The 20,457-nt window shown below is 45.7% G+C and overlaps 1 protein-coding gene across 1 annotated transcript; it reads left to right on the forward strand.

The window, feature by feature from the left end:
• The first annotated feature begins 153 nt into the window (after positions 1-153).
• Positions 154-1,566, forward strand: Phb2 (prohibitin 2). Its single transcript, XM_037431812.2, has one exon. It carries the CDS (start codon positions 303-305, stop codon positions 1,209-1,211), a length of 909 nt encoding a protein of 302 aa, XP_037287709.2. The 5' UTR covers positions 154-302; the 3' UTR covers positions 1,212-1,566.
• Positions 1,567-20,457: the final 18,891 nt, after the last annotated feature.

Below are 20,457 nucleotides of genomic sequence, written 5' to 3' on the forward strand. Positions count from 1 at the left end.
CGTATTTGACTTAAAAAAATGCAAACCTCTAAAACAGCAATATTTTACAGTAATTTATTTACTTTTAAAGAATTAAGTTAGAGTAAGTACAAAGTATTAAAACATACGTTTGCAAGCGTCCTCTAGGAACAATTATAAGGCTAGTGAGAAAGGTATTGTGCAAGCCTGGTGGCCGATGCCGGGCTCACACGTGAGTTTTTGCGTGCGCCGCGGACCGTGATCGAGTCGTTTACCATTGTTAATTGCATCATCCAGTCGAAACTGAGCTACGCCAACTTCGCTCGTCTCAGTGGTCTACCGCCATGGCTCAGCAGTTCAAAGACATGGCCAGCAAGCTTGGCAAGGGCGGCGGCGGTGCTCCCAAGGGGCTAGGCCTAGGCATCAAGCTCATAGCGGCCACGGCGGGTCTCGGATATGTGGCTACGCAGTCGGTGTTCACAGTTGACGGCGGTCACCGGGCCATCATTTTCAACCGCATCGGCGGTATACAGAATGACGTGTTCACCGAGGGCCTGCACTTCCGCATCCCGTGGATACAGTACCCGATCATCTACGACATTCGCTCCCGACCGCGCAAGATTTCCTCGCCCACCGGTAGCAAGGACCTTCAGATGGTCAACATATCGCTGCGTGTTCTGGCGCGCCCGGACGCCGCTCGGCTGCCCGTGGTGTACCGCATGCTGGGCACCGACTACGACGAGCGCGTGCTTCCTTCCATTTGCAACGAGGTGCTCAAGAGCGTCGTCGCCAAGTTCAACGCTTCGCAGCTCATCACCCAGCGACAGCAGGTCTCGCTCCTCGTCCGCAAGGAGCTGACGGACCGGGCCCGAGACTTCAACATCATCATGGACGACGTCTCCATCACCGAGCTCAGCTTCGGAAAGGAGTACGCGGCGGCCGTAGAAGCGAAGCAGGTCGCGCAACAAGAAGCCCAGCGTGCCATGTTCACGGTCGAGCAGGCCAAGCAAGAGCGGCAGCAGAAGATCGTGCACTCGGAGGGCGAGGCCGAGGCCGCCAAAATGCTGGGCGACGCCATCTCGAAGAACCCGGGCTACCTCAAGTTGCGCAAGATTCGCGCCGCCCAGAACATCGCGCGCACGATAGCCGCCTCTCAGAACCGGGTCTACCTGAACGCCAGCTCTCTGATGCTGAACATCGCCGACAAGGAATTTGATATCACCCACATCACCCAAGGGTCCAACAAGAAGTAAGGGGGTGATTTAGTGTAGACCCCGCCCACCTTCTGTCCAGCCGACCAATGAGCGAAAGGTATCTCGAGATCCCAGATGACGCGTAGGCTAGATCTGACAGGTTGGTGAGCTCCGATACATGCAGTTTTGTGGCAGGAGCTGTGAACATACCTGTTGTGCCGTGTTCACCGTGGTGTTGGAAGCCATTGAAGCAGGTCTTGTTCAGTCGTCGTCTTTGCAGGATGTGCTTTCTAGGGGGAAACGACTTAGCGTTTGAATAAGCCCCGAGGTACAGACACCACCCTTGGGTGCTTTGAACCGTTTTGTTTAGTGAATTGTTACAAAATAAAATGTAGCCTCATTTCCTTTATTTCTATATAGAGTCTTTGTACTTTATTCCTGACCTGTGGAGGCGCAGGCATGCGTTCGCACTGCCAACGTCCATGTTCTGTCACCACATTGATTATCAATGCATTCGACATGAACCCAATTGTCTGTTACAGCTGAACATCTCGCATTCATTATCGTTCAGGCTTTTGTGGCAGGTTGTGCAGAATTTGGCGTTTGGTTACTGCAGAGCCGTAATTTTCTTTAAATGTAGTGTGTAAGCAGCATTAGTGACCTTCCCTTACAAGCCTTGCTTTGGCAGTTGCGATGCGGGCTAAATAGTGCCGAAACCTGCGGCAAGATAGGTAACTTTGTCACAGAAACCCAGCTAGGCATGCCTACCACTGAATTTATAAACTGCAGGAAGAAGGTTGCTGGTTGGTATTATAACAAAATTGGGGAAGCCTTAAGCTACTGAATAAAGTAGAGAACTGGACGAAATCTCCTCTGGTCGGGATGTAATAGCATTGTAGAAAGAAAAAGACAGGACGTCGACCAAGGGGGTGTCAAGAATATAATAAAAACCTGCTAAAACCTATAAAGAAAAACCTGTAAATAAAGGTTTTTATTATATTCTTGACACCCTCTTGGCTTGAGTCCTGTCTTTTTTTTTTCTACAATGCCTTAAGCTATGCCTAAAGAGTTGAACACTGTAGCGATATTCTGTCCCTAGTGCGTACTGAGTTCAATATACCTAGTGTTAATGAAGCTTTCGCATATGGCTGCATTCTGTGTAATGGGTAGCGTGCTTTAAACCACAGACAATAAAACCACAGGCTTTAAACCACAGACACAGACAGGCGTGACATCTTTTTTTACATGGCCACAAGGGAAAAAGCACAGTAATGTGTGTGCCTTTTGTAGTGGGCGGCTCGCTTTAAACCTTGAAGTCATGATAATAGCATGTTCTGACACCCAATCCCCATGTACGCTTGTACCACGCATTATCAATATTGCATTGTGAAGCATATATATAGCATGTGTGCGTCTGTAATGCATGCATGCAGGTAACTTTTCGCTTTATTACCAAGAAGAGGAAGTTATTTTCGCTGTATTTCTGAGCAGACGCATGGCTTTGTTGTAGAACATCACTTGCCACCAAAACGAGCAGGGTTGTGCTGTGTCGGGGCCACCATGTTTAAAAAAAATGTTGATGATCATGAACCATAGGTGCGTCCAGTGGGGCCTCTTCTCCGTCCATCCAGAATATCTAGCTTGCGTGTATATGTAAATGCGCTCATACGGTCAGTGTATAATGTCTAGAGACCTGTTGGTCCGAGAAAGCAGAACCTCTCGGCAATGTGTTTGGGTAATCATTCGAACAGCACAGTATACAATGTTGGCGCGCATAATAACTGGTGGGAAATCTCAATTAAAGGTAACCTGCCGTATCGGCGAGAATGTTTAGCTTTTTCTCTCGTCTCGTGGTCCATAAACGTTTTGACGCCGGCTGTTGTATTGGGAGTGCTTGAACGAACACCCAAGAGAAAAATCTTTTTGGTCAGCAAGACAACTCTTCGAACCCAATACAATGGTATCAGTGCACCATGCACTCTTGTCTAGTTGCTTAGAGCTGAATTGATGAGTAGCTTCATCTGGGAACAGCCCAGCGAGAGATTAAAAGCACAATAGGGAATGTAAGGAGTTCGTTGAGAACCAAGCTCGTATAAAAGAATTATTTTCGGTATTTCCTCTATGCATGGGCTGTTGTGACATTTTCGCGATGAACTGATTGGTATCGACATACTATTTCAACATGACAATGGCAGTAAGGCAGGCACTTGCAAACTTTTCCTGGAGCTACTTCGATGCGTTATCTTGGCCTATGAATTTTTTCGTGCTGATGAAACTATTCGCTTGAGACCAAAATGGGTACAGAGTTGCTGCATTGCTGGCAAACCTCCTCACAGTGCGTTCTATGCTAGAAGTTCATTATCATGGAAGTATATGGACTGTGTGTGAATGCTCAGGCTATACGCAACTTCTGACTGCATGGCACTGTTCTGGGCTTGAACACTCGGTATCACATCAATGTTTCAGTATATCTCTTGGATACAGAAACAGCAGCCGGTGTAGTCCTTGTTGCCTTGATTGACTCGTCCTCACACTCTGTGCTTTACTTTACGATGTAGGCTCTAATAATGCCTTCTCTTCAAGAATACCCACACCTCGGAAAATAGTATTCTGCGTAATCAGTGCATACTTCATGTAACAATGTAGTTAGCAGGCATCATTTTATTACAAGACAATACAGGAACTGTGTCATCAGTTTCGATTGCATCATGTATTTCTAAAAAGGACAATGTTGAAGTTTTGTAATGCTTGAATGAAATGACAGGGCACGAAAACACTATGTAGTCGTTGTGTAGATGCTTCTAACAACTTTTATTGTGTTCTGAAGTTAGATTTCTTTGCAATATTACATAAAGGTGTAGTAAATAATGAACAAAGTATTTTAGCATAATGAAGTTAATGTTTTGATGAAGAAGCATGAACAAACGAGATGAAACCATTGAGCAACCTCATTTCGATGAGAATGGGCTTGTAGTAAGTTTGAAGTGAATAGTAATTTAATTTCGGATTGAATAGCTAGAACAATATATAGATGTTGAACAGATATTGAGGAAAGTAAGTACTTTTATCACGATTCAATTAACTTGCATCATACCTTTAAGAATAGGAACAAGGCACATATGAATGTCACTTTTTGGTTCAACGTAGAGTGAAAGCAACTTTTTATAGAGGCAAGATTTGTATAGCGGTAGGTTGCTAGTGATAACTGGTACAATACGTTTAAAAAAATGACTATACGTAGTCAATATAAGTTCGTATAACTCGTTTTTAAATGCTAAAAAATGATTGAAGCAAAGATAAAATGTGGACTTAACCTTGAAGTGTGGCTTTGCGGCAGTGCAGTTTCTTGTGAATATGTGGTTTCACGGCATAGCAATGCCAAGCTTCAGTGAAACCACCTTATCAGGAAAGTTACGTGCACTCAAATTGCGTATATTCGTTCATTCCGCATACACTAAAAGCTCGTTTGTTTGGATTTCACGGGGCCGAAAAGCTGTCTGAGTTGACGGAATGTCGAATTATCGAAAGCATCAAGAAAACAAATGACTGTACCATCATTGCACTGCCATTTTCTCGAAGGATGCGTAAGTACAGTAATTATTTTGCATATTGAGTAGTCCGGCACGCCCAGGAAGCCACCCATGTCCAAGGACTCGAGGCCGTCACCTAGGCTGGGCTGCTTGTAGCCCCACCCCGCTAAATACCGCCGGACATTCTCAATAAAGTTTTTACTCACTATAAGAGTAGCGTAGTATCAACCATTTGCGTCGTTTGAGACTTCGTTCGAAATGTGAACATGGCCGATGCACCGGCAACTCAAACCTACTTCGCAAAAAAGGCGTAGCGCAGCAAAATACGCCTGTCTGAAGTGTGATAGCCGCAGTATGTTTGAATTTTGCAATTTATAATGGTTACAGAACTGAATAAACAAATATGTGGGTCGCTGTGAGCACAAATGAGCAGTATTCATGCTGCGATGACGTTTTTGTGATAATAATAACCACCAAAAACAAAACAGTCAGGACCCTCACCGGTTTTGCCTCAAGCGACCCTTCCCCTAATGAGTGGCTGAATGTGCTCGCGGAGGGAAAAGGGAGGGGGCAGTGTGGCAGTGAACATCTTGCTTCCTATAATAGAGAACCTGCAGTGCCCTCTCTCTCAGGCGATGTATAAAATGACAAGGAGTGTCGTTCATATGTTCTTCCACGGTGAGTAACGACTATAGTAATATCAACTTAACTGTGCTAGATCCGGATACATTGAAAGAAGCACGCAGGTCCCTCGATGAGCCTCCACCCACACGAAACGCGCTCACAAAGTAGGCGCGAGCCACCCCCAGAAGGTCACGTTTGTGCGCAAAACGTACCAAACAACTTTGTTTGGCGCGATGCATCCTCTTACGTCGCTGTATCCATCTTCATTTATGACATGGTAACTTCCTGGACAAAGTTTCCACGTGTCCCATTGATGAACTGACAAGTTCAGCAAGTGGGCACTGCCTAATTGCTCTTATAACAGAATCAAAATAAATGAGAGAGATTGAAGTAAAGGCCGGAAGGGTGAAATCAGGGTGATACTGGTGTCCAAGCAACTTCCGAGGTCATGGGCGTATATAGGATTTTCTCTGGGGGTTGCAAACTTGTGATGCATCCCGAGCAGTACGTGCGGGATGGGGGAGCGCTGGTGTTGCTTGGTTGGGAGGAAAGAGCCCCTTTTGAACTATTTGGCTAAAAGAAAAGTGCCCTCCTCCCCATGCCGACGCCAATGTCAGAAGCTCTCAGTTGTCCTTGTGAACATTATGAATTGCGTTGGACAGGGTGGCGTGCTGGGAAACACCCTCCGGAAACGCATTCCTGCACTCGGTAAACTCATGAGCGAGTATTGCGTGCATAAGCAGTTGTAGGATAAACAGGCCTGCGGGGTTCGTCGGCTATCTTCGAGGTTGCTTATCGCACACGTATGCGCACGAGCACCGACGAACGACGCACTCTGCAAAATGATCCGCCTTTTCAGGACCGACACGCTTTGCCCGACTTGACGGCGGCGTCGTGACCATTAGGGAGAACCGCTCCGCGTCTTCGCCTTCGCGCTTCGTTTGGCGCCAAGGTTAGGGTCAGGGGCGGAGGTGGCGCCTCGTCTTGTGGTGAAACCAACCGGCACGATACTAATGATTCATTAACGAGGAAGCGGAAAAGAAAACGTCTCTGGCAGTCAAAACTGGCGCCAGTGGTCGGCATCAACCATGCACGAAAGCCATACGAACGGGTCTTTGGCCTCTTCAGCAGATAGGCGGATAGTCCCCCCCCCCCCCTTTTTTTTTTCAAGCTATTTGTGAGACCGTAAAGCGTGCCTGGTGTCCCTTTCATAAACTCAGAACTTGGTATAGACGTGCGTGAGCCGCGTGGTTAATACGTCACAGACCATCCTCGGCATGTTGTGGATGTTTACGGAAGCGACAGGGTACGAACAGCCTCCATTTTGCGCCGTCCTGAACGAAATGCGCTGTCAGCGCAAGCTAAGACGCGAAGTCGGATTCAAATGCCGTGTCGGCTGAGCTATAACGAACGCTTGACGACCATAGATGACTACTTACTACAGCTCGTCGTCCTCCTCCTCCTCAGATCATCATCCTGACAACGTCTTCTGCAGGGCAAACACTTCTCCCACGTTTCGCCCGTCAGCGTGCTCCTGGGCTTGCTGCAAGCATGTTATCCCAGCAAAACTATTGATATCATCCGCCCACCAGGAACGTAGCCAAGAAGGGAGGGGTTCAAACCTTTCCTAATTTGTTCATCTTTACTTGCGATTATGTACCTGCGCTCATATAAAAACGCACGCACAACATACATAAAGTATAATGGACCCCCCCCACCCCCTGAAAAAGTTCTGGCTATACGCCCATCTATCACTTTCCTTTGCATGGTTCGTGCGTCATACCCAATTTATGTCCAACGCTTTTAGTATGGTGATAATAGATTCGGATGTTTCTTCTCGCATTCCGAGGGACAGTACTTATGATACGACGTAAATCTTATCGTAAAGTCCACTGATTAGTGTTCAAGAAAAAGCTAGCGTATGGATGAAACTCGGTAACGTGGTCGACGTGGAAGCCTCTCATTTTGCGAGGAGTGCTCCGACGAGGCTTTATGAACTCCAGAACATATATATATATATATATATATATATATATATATATATATATATATATATATATATATATATATATATATATATATATATATATATATATATATATATATATATATATATATATATATATATATATATTGAACTCATCATACTGATGTGCGCACGCTTTCTACTATCTGTCTCTCTCTCTGTGTGTTTCTTTTTTGTATCCAGATGCGCAAGAAGTGGAGTAGTTCAGTCACGCTACAGCAGTGCGTAAAGTAGGTGGAACACAAGCTAAACACGTACAAACGCAGCAAAAACGTAATTTAGTACGAAAGCTTCGACAGTCACCCAGGGCGACGATCCCGTTTCATAGGCAGAATGCGCTTCACTCGCCAGTAATGGTGACGTTGCATGGGCTCCGCGCATTGATTCGGCAGAGAGCAACGTAGATATTACCAGTAAACTGCACTCAACTAATTGATTCGCCTACAATCGGCTGGAAACGCACGCAATGAAGCGCCGCTGAGTGCACTTGGACACGCGCTGCCAACCGCCCCTATTCATACTTATGTGGTTATAAAAGGGAAAAGAGGAGAAAAGTGAGCCCCGTAACTGTCTGCATCTTGTGCGACACCTCGACAGTAGCTCACAAGGGATGGTGGTAAGGAGGGATTGAACGGATAGGATTAAAATGTATATATATATATAGAGGCGCAGGCACAGGGAGCGACGGAAGTAAAGAGAAGATAGGAAAGATTAAACACGGTCGCAGGAGTCCGAGGACAGGGCACCACTGGCGAGAGCTCTTGTCGGCAGCAGGAGATGGCGTAGGGCTAATCCAGTCGGCCAGAGCTACGCTGTCGTCGTCTTCGGGGTCCGGCGTCAGGAGGTGGCATGGGACCAACCCAGTCGGCCAGAGCTGCACTGTCGTCGGAGATCGCGAGGGCACAGCCGGTCGGCACGAAATCCAGCGAGCGAGTCTCTATCCATACTAGAGTGTACTAGAAGTCTTCTAGTACACTGTATCCACATTATCGCGTGGACGGTGCTGCTACCTATTCGCGGTGAGATCAGGCTATGGGTGGCAGCACCATTCCCGCGGTAGTGTGGATACAGCGTTTATGTGAATATAGTATGGCTACCAACCGTCCCAGATTTTTCGGGACTGTCCTGACTTTTCATGCAACGACCCGAGTCACGCGCAGTCCCTGTCGGGACAGCTATACATGTTCCGGATTCGCTACGGATCATCCAGTTAGAAATTTTCATGTGACCTAACGCACGCCCAACAACATGCGTCACGCTAAGAAACGCGAAATTAAATTCCCACGAATCGCATGCACGAACCAATGTTGCTGTGGCTACGAGGGGGTCTTAGCAAATTTAGCTGAACTTCCGAGTGAGATGTGACTTTTCTACGAATTACTAGCACGTCAAGAAGCAACTACAACGAAGAAACAATGTGCGTTTTTTTATTTAGAAGATTCCACAATAAATAAGACTCAGTTCGATGGCTCCCTGTATGTAGAAAGCCTGCATATTGGTGAAATGCGTTTAGCACCACGGTTCGCATGGATACGCATACGCATTTCGTAAATGCGAAGAATTTTTTCGTGCACCGGTCACTTTGAGAATCTATCTATCTATCTATCTATCTATCTATCTATCTATCTATCTATCTATCTATCTATCTATCTATCTATCTATCTATCTATCTATCTATCTATCTATCTATCTATCTATCTATCTATCTATCTATCTATCTATCTATCTATCTATCTATCTATCTATCTATCTATCTATCTATCTATCTATCTATCTATCTATCTATCTATCTATCTATCTGTCTGTCTATCTGTCTGTCTGTCTGTCTGTCTGTCTGTCTGTCTGGCTGTCTGTCTGTCTGTCTGTCTGTCTGTCTGTCTATCTATCTATCTATCTATCTATCTATCTATCTATCTATCTATCTATCTATCTATCTATCTATCTATCTATCTATCTATCTATCTATCTATCTATCTATCTATCTATCTATCTATCTATCTATCTATCTATCTATCTATCTATCTATCTATCTATCTATCTATCTATCTATCTATCTATCTATCTATCTATCTATCTGAGCGTTAAGGAAAAGCTGACATCGGCATCGTTGACCCAACGAAAGAATAAACGTCAGGGACCCAACTGGAATCTAACCCCAGCATTCTGCGAGACAATCGACCATTCTACCACAGAACCTCACCAGGTCTCGGAACTACTTTTCAATTAGACCCTAATGTTCGTGAAACGTCAATTCTGGTTGGTGTGCTGGCTATACAATTTTTATAAACCTGACATGTACTCCTATGACTGTCGTCACGTCGGGGTAACGAAAATAGTTATAGCGCGAGAACAAAACGACGACACAGAGACAAGAAGGTCGTCGTTTTGTTCTCGCGCTATAACTATCGTCATGCCATACCAACTAGCCCAAGCTGCCACACTTCTAAGTCGGAGTAACGTCAGTTGTAGTTAGGGCGCCATGAGCTAAAGTTCATTTATGTAGCTCTATCCAAAGCTACCATGCTCGCGAGCACCTGTGCTTGATGTCAGATTACCGCTTCTGGTGTTGCTAATATCTATTTGGCTGTACTTTAGTGGGCGTCATCACTTGGCTTTCGCTTGACTGGACGCTTTGCTTGACTCGAGTAGATGCGATGGAAGCAACAGTACCTTCATCCAGTAGTGGGGCACAACCCAGCACCAGCGTCCCATCACTCGTTGAAGGCAACGCTTCTCCTACTTTCAATAAATAAGGATAAAAAAGACGAAATAGCAATTAAGCGTTCCGAAACTGTACCTAATTACGCAACATTCACGCGATTCCCTTACCACTCTGCGACGCATTTACTCGAGTTGCCCCCCGTGGGAATATGCGGGCGACTTTTTGACAAGGGTCGCGTGCCACGTGATTCAAAACGAGAGATAGAAGAGATAGTGGACGAAGACTCATTGATAAAAAAAAAAGTGTGCGTGTTTTCACACTGAGCAGACGTGAATGCCTTAACTTCCTTTTCGAACGAGAAACAAATAGAATAAAACGTAACCCAGGCGCTTGTACTGTAGGACGTTAACTAAACCGCCTTTTCCTCCCGCTCTTTTTGCTTTCGTTGGGACGACAGTGTTGAAGATATGTATACCATGTAGCAAGCACGCAGAGGGACACCGATAACCCTAGAGGCGGCCTGATGGATGCCCCACGCTCCATTAGACAGGCAACGGACGCTCGACGCCACTTCCTGAAGTCCGGCGTCTTTCTTCATTTTTTTTAAAGGAGCCGTTGACAGCAGTCCTTCGCTATCAGCTGACCGTTCGCGACACCACGGACCCCTGACCCGAAAGGCCAGAAGGAAGGCAGCCGCTTGCAACACGAGCCGCTGTTATTTTCTTCGTGATTTTTTGTCTTGAACCCTCTCCATACACTTAGTCAAGTCCGTGCGGGGGCCAGTAAGTCCGGCCGTCTTAACCCTTCTTCACTGCGTACAAACGTAATATTAATGACATAAAAAAAATAAGGCAGGAAGCAGGGTAACCAGCGCACATATTGTCGTTTTATGAATACATGGTAGCATCCCTGGGATAGGACAGAATGGATCCAATGTTACCGATGAAATTCCACGAAAGAAGGTTAAACCTTACTGTTCCAACGTAGGAGATGCCTGTGTCGAACTAAGCGTTAATCTTCAGGTCCTAAATAAAATTTACCATACCATACCATACCATACCACACCGACATTGCAACTGTAGAAGAGCTACTCACAATCACAATGCCACGAGAACGTGATGCAAGTCCACGTTCAAGGAGAATACTGCCAGCTTCCTTCCACGAAGTGCGGGAGCCACTGCTGCTTAAAACTTGGGTATACCTTGTTCAGACAAAGGTGATTACCTTGGCTGAAACGGCCGTAGCAAGCCACTGGCCACCCATCTTCGACCCCATGAGCAAAGTTCAATGGCCTCGATGTGCAATGAACAAATCTCCGTTCCTCTCTTTTGGAAGCTGACATTCTAAACATCTCGGCGCCTATGTTGAAATTTAGTCAATGTACGGTGTCAGGCCAACAATAGATTACATTCGCAATCGTTTAGCCGTAATTTCACGAGCATTAACCGGCCCTCAGCCAATACAAACGCCAAAAATATTCAGTGATGGTCAATGCTTATAGTTTGCGGATAAGCGTGGTAATACCGCGACACCGGTCGCCGCTCTTCACGAATTATGGGGTTGTAGTGGTGGGCGGTAAAAGTGGGCTAACGCTAACATACCATCTCCCCCATGTAAAGCGACCAAACTGCGCCATTGGTATATGTTAACTTCGGCGTTACCAACGCTTAACTTTCCTCCACATCTCACTTGATTGTGAACTTAGACTATTATAAATTTAGGTAAATTTCCAAACCACAGCACATACAAGGGGCTTCTAACAGGTGGCCCACCGGCGTTTCGCTATCCGGCCTGCTTCATGTCATTATTTTATTTTATTCTTTCTTGAGCATGTTTGTCAACCAGAAAGACGGGACATTCTTTTCGCGAGGCCCCTCATGTGGTCGCCGTGTGATTAAACATGACCAGGGAACAACAATTTTTTTTCGTAATTTGCGTCCAGATTTTAGTAATCTTGGTATAGATACGTTTTCTTGCTGACGTCAAATTACCTTCAGAAATCACTTATGGGAGCTACGGGAGATGACTTCTTTTAAATGGTAATTTTAGCTGACACTGATGCCATTGTTTAAAATCTCTCACTGTTGCCGTGTGCTCTTTTTACTCCCCCATCGCGTATTCTGTTCTGTTCTAACTGCTTTGCTGGGGCGAGGTTAAAAACCATATTGCCTCGGCTACTCCATATCAATAAGTTCTGCTGCGAAAAAAAAAAAAGGATAACACTGAATGGTACCCAAAAATGAACAATCTGAAGAAGAACATAATAGAACACTGAAACCACTTCATATATCATGCCAATGCACAGTTTGCTTGCAGCAGTTCACACTGTCAAACTGTTCACCCGCCCACCTCCCCTTTCTACTGTCAGTATATGCACTAACTCATTCCATATACATAAATTCCTGGCTGTCTATCACAGACGCTTATCCAGTCCGCTCTCCACTAAGAAGTCTGCCAGGAAGATGTCTGCCTTTTTCTGAAGATGCATCTTAGGTCATGGTCCAAGTAATTTCTTTAATGTGAGGGGCCGTCTGTGAAAACTTAATTTTTCCTTAATTTTTCTGTTTCATTCGCGTATTTAACGCACTCCCCTCCCCCCCCAAAAAAAATATGGCGAACATTTACTTCTGCATGACCAAAATGGCATTTCGGGGAGTTGGATCGATGTATTTTGTGCAAGAAGCTGTTTGTGTATGCCACTTCCAAGGGAAGTTTGTGGAATAATGTCTCTAAGTGTCGTCGGATATCTGTCGCCATGAAAAATGTTCTGTGTGGATCAACCTCTCAAAGTACTGATTCCTTTGATTGGGGGCTATTGAACTACGTCTTGATCTAACAATGGTTAGCTCCTTGCGTTATAAAAAGTAGAATATCCGCCCCAGACATAGGGATTGCGCAATCCCGCCTTTCGTTCAATGCGTTCTTGGCGAGGCTGTCAGCCTCTTCATTTCCATTTATTCCAATGTGACTGGGTATCCATTGGAATACAATGTTGTGACCCTGCGCTGAGGCATATTTCACAGTTTCTACAATACGTCGTGCTATTTCACCATTTTTTAAAGTGATTACGCATTTTCGATTAGCTGAAGGGCAGGTTTGCTATTCGTGCATATCACCCACATTCGCGGCTCAGAATTCTCACAGATAAGCTTAACTGCTTCAAAGATATCATCACTTTTGCTGTCGTCGATGAAGATTTGTGCGATAATTTGTACATTCTTTTTTCTGAATTTCAGGTATACAAAGACCACACAGGCTGACGCTTCTTCAGTGCATGATCCATCTGTATATATCTTCGTTTTTTAATTACGCATTATATATACCATCTGTGCCCTACCAGAGGTGCCATGCCTGCTTTCTTCCACATGCAATCTATTTCACAGATAACGTTGAGAAGCGGTAGCGTCCAAGGTGGTTTTGAAGGTTTCCATCGTTTAAATCCCGGTACTACTGCTTGGAATGATGATGCACTGTCCTGTAGTCGCGTTGCCGTTCTTTGTGTGAGTGCACCAGATAAAGGACGACTTTCATGTTGCGTGAAAATTCTAAATAAGTTTCTAGATGTTTCTTTAGCTCGGAGTACTACCAAAGGTGGTTGTCGAGCCTCTGCATACACTAAAGCACATGAAGTTGACCGCGGCAACCCTAGACATACCCTCCAACTCCTTGCCAATAACAGGTGAAGTCTTCTTTCGGTGGAGACTGAAAGGTTGCACAGAGAGTACATTCTGCAATGCAGAACCAACTGCAGAAGCTTTCAACCAAAAGGTGGCAAGATTTATGTGCCTCACTTTCTCCTTTTACCTCGGCGCCTCAACTGTAGAACATGGTACGCGCCCTCCGACAGCCAGTAGTCCACTAGAGACCACTACTGGCTCTAGCGCTGTCTCGAGGAGTTCGCGAACGTGTGATTGCAGAAGAATTTTGTGATCTGATACTGAGAAATGGAGAGGCCGTCCTAACTAGCGAATATAAATACTCAGAAAAATCAGCTTCGGCGGTTGTAACAAAGTTCTCTGCGATCAGTTCATCAGATCTGGATGACAGCTTCCCACAAGAGAAGTTCCAATATGTGCTGTCTTCAGCAAAACGAACAAGTTCACCAGGAACAGATGGAGTTACAAACGCTGCACTTGCTAATTTGTGCAAGAAAGGAACGGTACACCTGTTGGACATCTATAACAAAAGTTGGCAAGAAGAAAATGTTCCGGAAAGTTGGAAGATATCAAAAGTAGTACCGTTGCTAAAGCCAGGGAAGAGCCCTATGCAGTTGGACTTGTTTAGGCCGGTTAGTTTGACAAGTTGTTTTTCAAAAGTGATGGAAAAAATGATCAATGAACAAATTTTGTGGTGGCAAGACATGAAAAAACTACTACCAGAAAGCATAGCCGGCTTCAGAAGAGGTGGATGCACAATGGACTGCATTCGGGATTTGGTCACAGATGTGGAAAACCAACGAACGCAATTAGGAAACATCACTGTCGCTGTATTCCTTGACGTCCACCGAGCATACGACACAGTGAGTCACGTTCACGTTCTGAAAGGCATGGCGTTGCAGGGATTTAAGGGCAAGATACTGTGTTGGATCGCTGACTTCCTGAAGCACGGGCAAATTTTTGTAGTTACGCAGGAGGGCCGAACGTCAGCACATGTCGTCAACCAAGGAGTGCCACAGGTCAGCGTTCTAAGCCGTATACTCTCTTTAATGCAGTCACGGCGCAGCTCCCGTATAATCTTCCACCTAACATCAGATGTTCAGTATATGGACGTCTGGTCCATCGTTTTTGGATATCCAACATACTTTACAAGAAGGATTGGATTATGTAGATCGCTTTTTAAGAAAAAGTGGTATGGTACTGAGTCTGGCTAAAACGGCCATACTACCATTGACATTAAAAAGACCTGGAGATTTCGAGATTATTCTGCAAAACCAGCCTATTCAAACGGTAAAAACTCATAGATTCTTGGGTGTGATTTCAGACCGAAGACTAACATGGTCGCCTCATGTCCAGTTCCTTGAACGAAAAGTGAATGAAGCCATTCGAATCCCCAGGCATCTCTGCGGGGCTAAATGAGGTGGTACTACAGAGCCGCTATTGGCCCTACATGTTGTGTGGATACGCCCCATCGTAACTTACTCACTGCCTCTGCTGCACCCATCGGGTCTTGTTTTTAACAGCGCCGTAATTTCCCTGTCTAAAACAAAAGTGATCGTCATCATGAGCCAGAAAGTGCACTCTTGTCCCCTTTTTCAAAGTCGTCGTCTTCGTACTCTGTTCACTCCCAGAATACGTAGCCGAGTGGCGAGTATAGTTTACCGAAATAACTATTCGCACAAAACATCAAAGCACTAGCAGCGGCGTCCAGCTACGCAAGGCTAAAGCCACTCTGAAACAAGGTAAAGTTTCCCCGCGTGTGCTTCCGGCCCCGTCGTGGTAGTCCATTGGCTAAGCTGCTCGGCTGCTGACCCGCAGGTTGCGGGATCGAATTCCGGCTGTGGCGGCTGCATTTTTGACGGAGGCGAAAATGCTGTCACTACGTGTGCTATAAATATGCATCGTCCCGGTTGCCCAATGTACATCCTGCTACATACCCGAGGTATGGCATATACCGCACAGGTGTTGCAAGAAATATAGCAGACAGCGTGTTTTATTTGCACCTATGTTTGGTACACTACCGAATGTGTGGAAGCTCATCTTTGAGAGCCTGTTGGGCGCGGAAAACACCAAAGGGACACCATGCCTGTGAGTAACTTTCTTGAGTTGATGCGTGGCCTTTTGTAGATAAGGCGTCTCTCATAAACATATTGTGGTTTTGGGACGTTAAACCCCACATACGAACCAACCTTGTGTAGATAAGGCATCGCAACAGGCCTGAACGGTTCACGCTCACAGGTCGCCTTCTTGCTAGACTTCCTTTTCTGAAGCAGGGCTTCGGCTATAGGCCGTGAAGAGCGTCATAGGGCAGCCTGCCGGCAATGTATACGTCCTACCTGATATTCAAAACTCGATCTCCTGCAGTTCATGGACGCGCGACTTTTCGAGAGCCGAATCTTTACATCTTGACCCTATTCCTTTTTTAACAATCTTCGAGCGGGCACCAGCTCTTTTCTGGTGCGCGGAGACAGTAAGCCCAACAGACATGCCGGCCACATACTTCGAGGCTCGGGTCCAGAGCTTGTAAAGCATTATTCGGGGACAGCTAATGCCTGACTGTAAGGTGTTGTCCGTGTTCCTTAAAAACAATCAAAATGTTAATCACCGTCTCCCGGTATAGTGTGAGGCAAAATTTACAAACATAATGAAATCATCAACGTATCTAAAACTCTTAAAACCTTCAAATAATTGAAAACATTTTGTAGTGCCTTGCCAACCTGAGCTAAAAAAATGCAGACAAGTACAGGAGCCACACAGGACTCGATGCAAATTCATTCTCGCTGAATGAAAGACTGATAGCTTAAAACAATAAATTTGACTTTCAAATAAAATTCTAACAGGCTCAGAAAGTTTGCCACAGTCAGCCCGACTTTATTCTGAAACGCGGGTAGTAGGATTATCTTCCATGTATGCACGTACAGATAATAATCTTTTCTGTGGTACACAGTCAAATAAATCCTGTACAACTACGTAAGAACGAACCCATTTGTTTATATTCTACAAAATTGATACATTTATTCAGAACTATTACTGCGGAACACGTCGATGACACCTGGCAAGTTAAGTTTCGTGTGCAAAAATCGGCTTAGATTGTGTTGCCAACACCCAGACTCACTTATGATGGTTCTAAATGGCGTATCAGGTTTATGTATATTAGCTGTCAAGAATGCACAGAAATAATTGGCTTTAATTCTCTGGATACTTTTCGCGAGCGGCACGATTGCCAACTTGTTACTAAATTCCACAAATCTTGATTTCATTCGGACCTTACGTTTCTTAATTGCTGCAAAGTTTTCTCTCACTGCTTGTATATCTTTTTCGTTAAAAGCTCCTCTTTCCACCGCAACAAAACCACCTTCCTTGTCTGCCTGAAAAAGACATGTGTTATTCTTCTTTAAGTTGGACAACGTCTGTCTAAAACTGGCCGCTATGCTCAGAGTTGCTTAGCATCTACCTCTAGGATATTTATACGCATCTTCATTTCCACCTCCGTTATTGCGGCTACCGAAGTTAACGCAGAAGAAGCAAGGCAACAGAGTTGTGCAGTATGCTATGTCAAAAAGGTCCTGGCCGAACAGTTTCTTAGCATTAACTAAAGGGGATTCTAACACTGCGATCGCTCAGTGACCATGCGAATGATAGGTAACACACGGATTTGCCTAGTCGCCGTGCTTGAGTAAGCTTAATTGTCATTGGGCGAGTCGGCTAACGTCAATGGGATACACGGTAGCACAAACGTGGAAAACACAGATCAGAGAAAAGAAGTAGGAGTGACCAGATGCTATACTTCTTTTTTCGTGATCAATGTTTTCCAATTTCCCGCTACTATGTACCCCATCTTCGTGCTTGCGGGATTGGAAAACCTCTGTATGGATTAACTTATTGCCATGTTTCGGATTTGTTTTGAGTAAAATAACGGACTATGTTGAACTTCACGAACCGATTTGAATTGGTGAGCCTAAAAGGTTGAGGTGAAGTAGTACAACTGCATAACATTAGCTGATTGTCGTTTCGTGTCAAAGCAGCTCGAAGCCATGCGAAACAAGACGCAGCCACAAGATCGAAGATTAGACAAATACGTGTACTGCCCGTGATTCCCATGCTCGCTGGGAATTCCCATTCCCTGCTCCCAAAGAGACTACTAGAGTTCTATCTAGTGTATATTTAAGTAACTATAGGGTCCCGGCCGCGTACCATGAACTGCTTTGTAACTACAAGAACGAACGAAAGAAATATCCACAACCCCACGTGCGCCTGGGCCGGTCGGAGGCGGTGGACTTGAGGCGACTGCAGACGGGCAATACCACCTGCACTGCCTGTGGCCCGCGCTGCACCTGTCACCTGGCTTCCTGTCGTGCGAGCACGAACGAGCCCACATATAGCACATGTACAGTACTTAATGCACAAGGAACAACGAGAGGCCACCACGAGAAAGAACGACGCCAACCGGAGGACCCTCCTATACGTGGCCCGCCTGCCGAGCGATGGCAAGACACCCTCCTCAGCGGGGCCCCCGAAGACCAGGAGTTGACCACGAAGCTGGCCAGAGCCGTCGCCGAGGACCTCGGAAGATGTTCCTCAAACGGTGGATCCCTGGAAGCCTAGCCCAGGGCACAACCGTTGGCCGAAAAATTGGCAGATCCCACGTACAGTGGGAATCGATGATATATGCGAAGCACGAATGAGAAATGTTGATATGTCACTTGATATTCCGCATAACGTTACGAGGTGGAGGTAAATGATGCCGTACATGACTTGCGTGTCATGATTATCATGTTTGGATGTGTCGTTTACCTTAGCCATCAATTCTAGTCACGTGATACCAAATGTAGTATATATGGAGCTAGCGAAACGGCCGCGAGCACGCTATATATGGGCGTGGTATGTTGCCATGTTCTTACACGACACGCGTGTCAGGATTATCATGCTTGCACCACTCATACATTTCGTCATTTATTGCGGTCACGTAACACCAGATTTGGTATATGTGGAGATAGCAAAACAGCCGCTAGCGCAACATGAAAGGCCTATGGCAAGCCGTCAGCGTCTCGAGGAAGACGAGGAAGTTGTGCGGCAGCTGCTCCACGTGTTCGAGCGCGAGAGAAGAAGACGCCCGCAAAAACGACAGCGTATGTGGACGTCCATGCCACAGCAGAGATAAATAGAATATGCGGGAAACCAAACGCCGCACGTCTTCTTACAGGCCCAATATATTCCAACGTAACGTTGACGCGCGCGCACGCTGGGCATAGCGACGCAACGTTAGGAAAACGCGAGCACTGTATAGTCTGACGCCAGGCGCGACCAGCGTCCGTCGGCGCGGCCCGACGCTGCATTTCGCTCCAATGCGTTACCCAGACAACACTGCGTCTCCCTCTTTTCGTGACAGAGGGACGCCGGACGCGCTGAAACGCGCATGCGTCAAAGCAACGCAGCGCGGCGCACTCCTGCGTGTATATGGCAGGACCGGTGCCTGGCGTGGCAACGCCGGCGTGACGCGGCGAAATGAACACAGACGAGCACGCGCACCGCGCCACGTCGAAATGCATTGGCACCTTGACTGTGGCATGTAGTCATGCTCTCACATGACACGCATCTCATGATTATCGTTCTTGCATCAGTTACATACCTTCGCCATTCATTGGCGTCACGTAATACCAGATTCGGCATATGTGAAGCTAGCGAAACGGTCGCGAGCGCATCATCAGTGTGACATGTAGTCATGTTGTTACATGACACGGATGTCGTGATTATCATGTTTGTATGTGTCATTTACCTATGACGTCCGTTCACGTCGCGCAATACCGAGTTTGGTACATGTGAGGCTAGCGAAACGGCCGCGAGTGCATTATGAGTGTAGCACGTAGTCATGTTCTTATATGACACGCATCTCATGATTATCATGTTTGCACCAGTCACATACCTTCGTCACCCATTCATGTACTGTAATACCAAAATTGGTATATGTGACGCTGGCGAAACGGCCGCGAGCGCATCACGAGCGTGGCATGTAGTCACGTTGTTGCATGACACGCATGTCATGATTTTCATGTTAGGGTCTGTCGCTTGTGTTCGCCATGCAGTCACGTCATACCATACCAGTTTTGCAACATGCCATGTGAACGAAACCACCGCAAGAGCCGCAGGATTATGAAATGTAACTCCTGATATTCATGACATACATGTCGTGCTTTTCATGTTATGACTAGTCAAATACGTTCTTCATACAGTCATGTTGCGCCATAGCAACTTTGGTATTGATACCATTCTCGAAATGGCCAGGAGGGCTAAAAGTCGTAGGCGGCTAGATAGATAAATAGATAGATACGCTCAATGTCGCCGAAGTTTGCTAAGAAATGTTTCGCATTTAAGAAGTTTATTCAACTCAAATTATTTTTAGCGGACCGGAGTTAACATGGCCTGTGTCACATACCCGCTTCTCTTTACTGCGAACACGGACTAGACCGAACCAAACTCTGCACACAAAAGTGCGGTTCGCCTGTCCTTCACCACAGCAAGACAGCCTTTCCGTTTTATTTTTCTTCAATACCAAAGCAGTACTTACCCTCAGTAATAAGCACGATAAACATAATGAAATAAAAGATTTGCGTTTTACTCCTGAAGTAATATCTCTGACTAAATTTTGATGCCTTAGTATTTCAGCAAAATTGTCGGGACGCTCTAGATTTCTTTATAAAACCAATAATACAAACATGTGTCTTCTTATTTATATACGCCTTAACTATGCACATTGAACATCATTCAAAAATTTGCAATTAATTATTGGTATGCTCTTGCTATCACGGGA

The sequence above is a fragment of the Rhipicephalus microplus genome, chromosome 10 (assembly GCF_043290135.1).
Source record: "Rhipicephalus microplus isolate Deutch F79 chromosome 10, USDA_Rmic, whole genome shotgun sequence".
NCBI classification, from domain to species: domain Eukaryota; kingdom Metazoa; phylum Arthropoda; class Arachnida; order Ixodida; family Ixodidae; genus Rhipicephalus; species Rhipicephalus microplus.

What these genes read in the sequence shown, in the direction of transcription:
- Phb2 (XM_037431812.2), top strand. Translation starts at nt 303, where the DNA reads ATGGCTCAGCAGTTCAAAGACATGGCCAGCAAGCTTGGCAAGGGCGGC.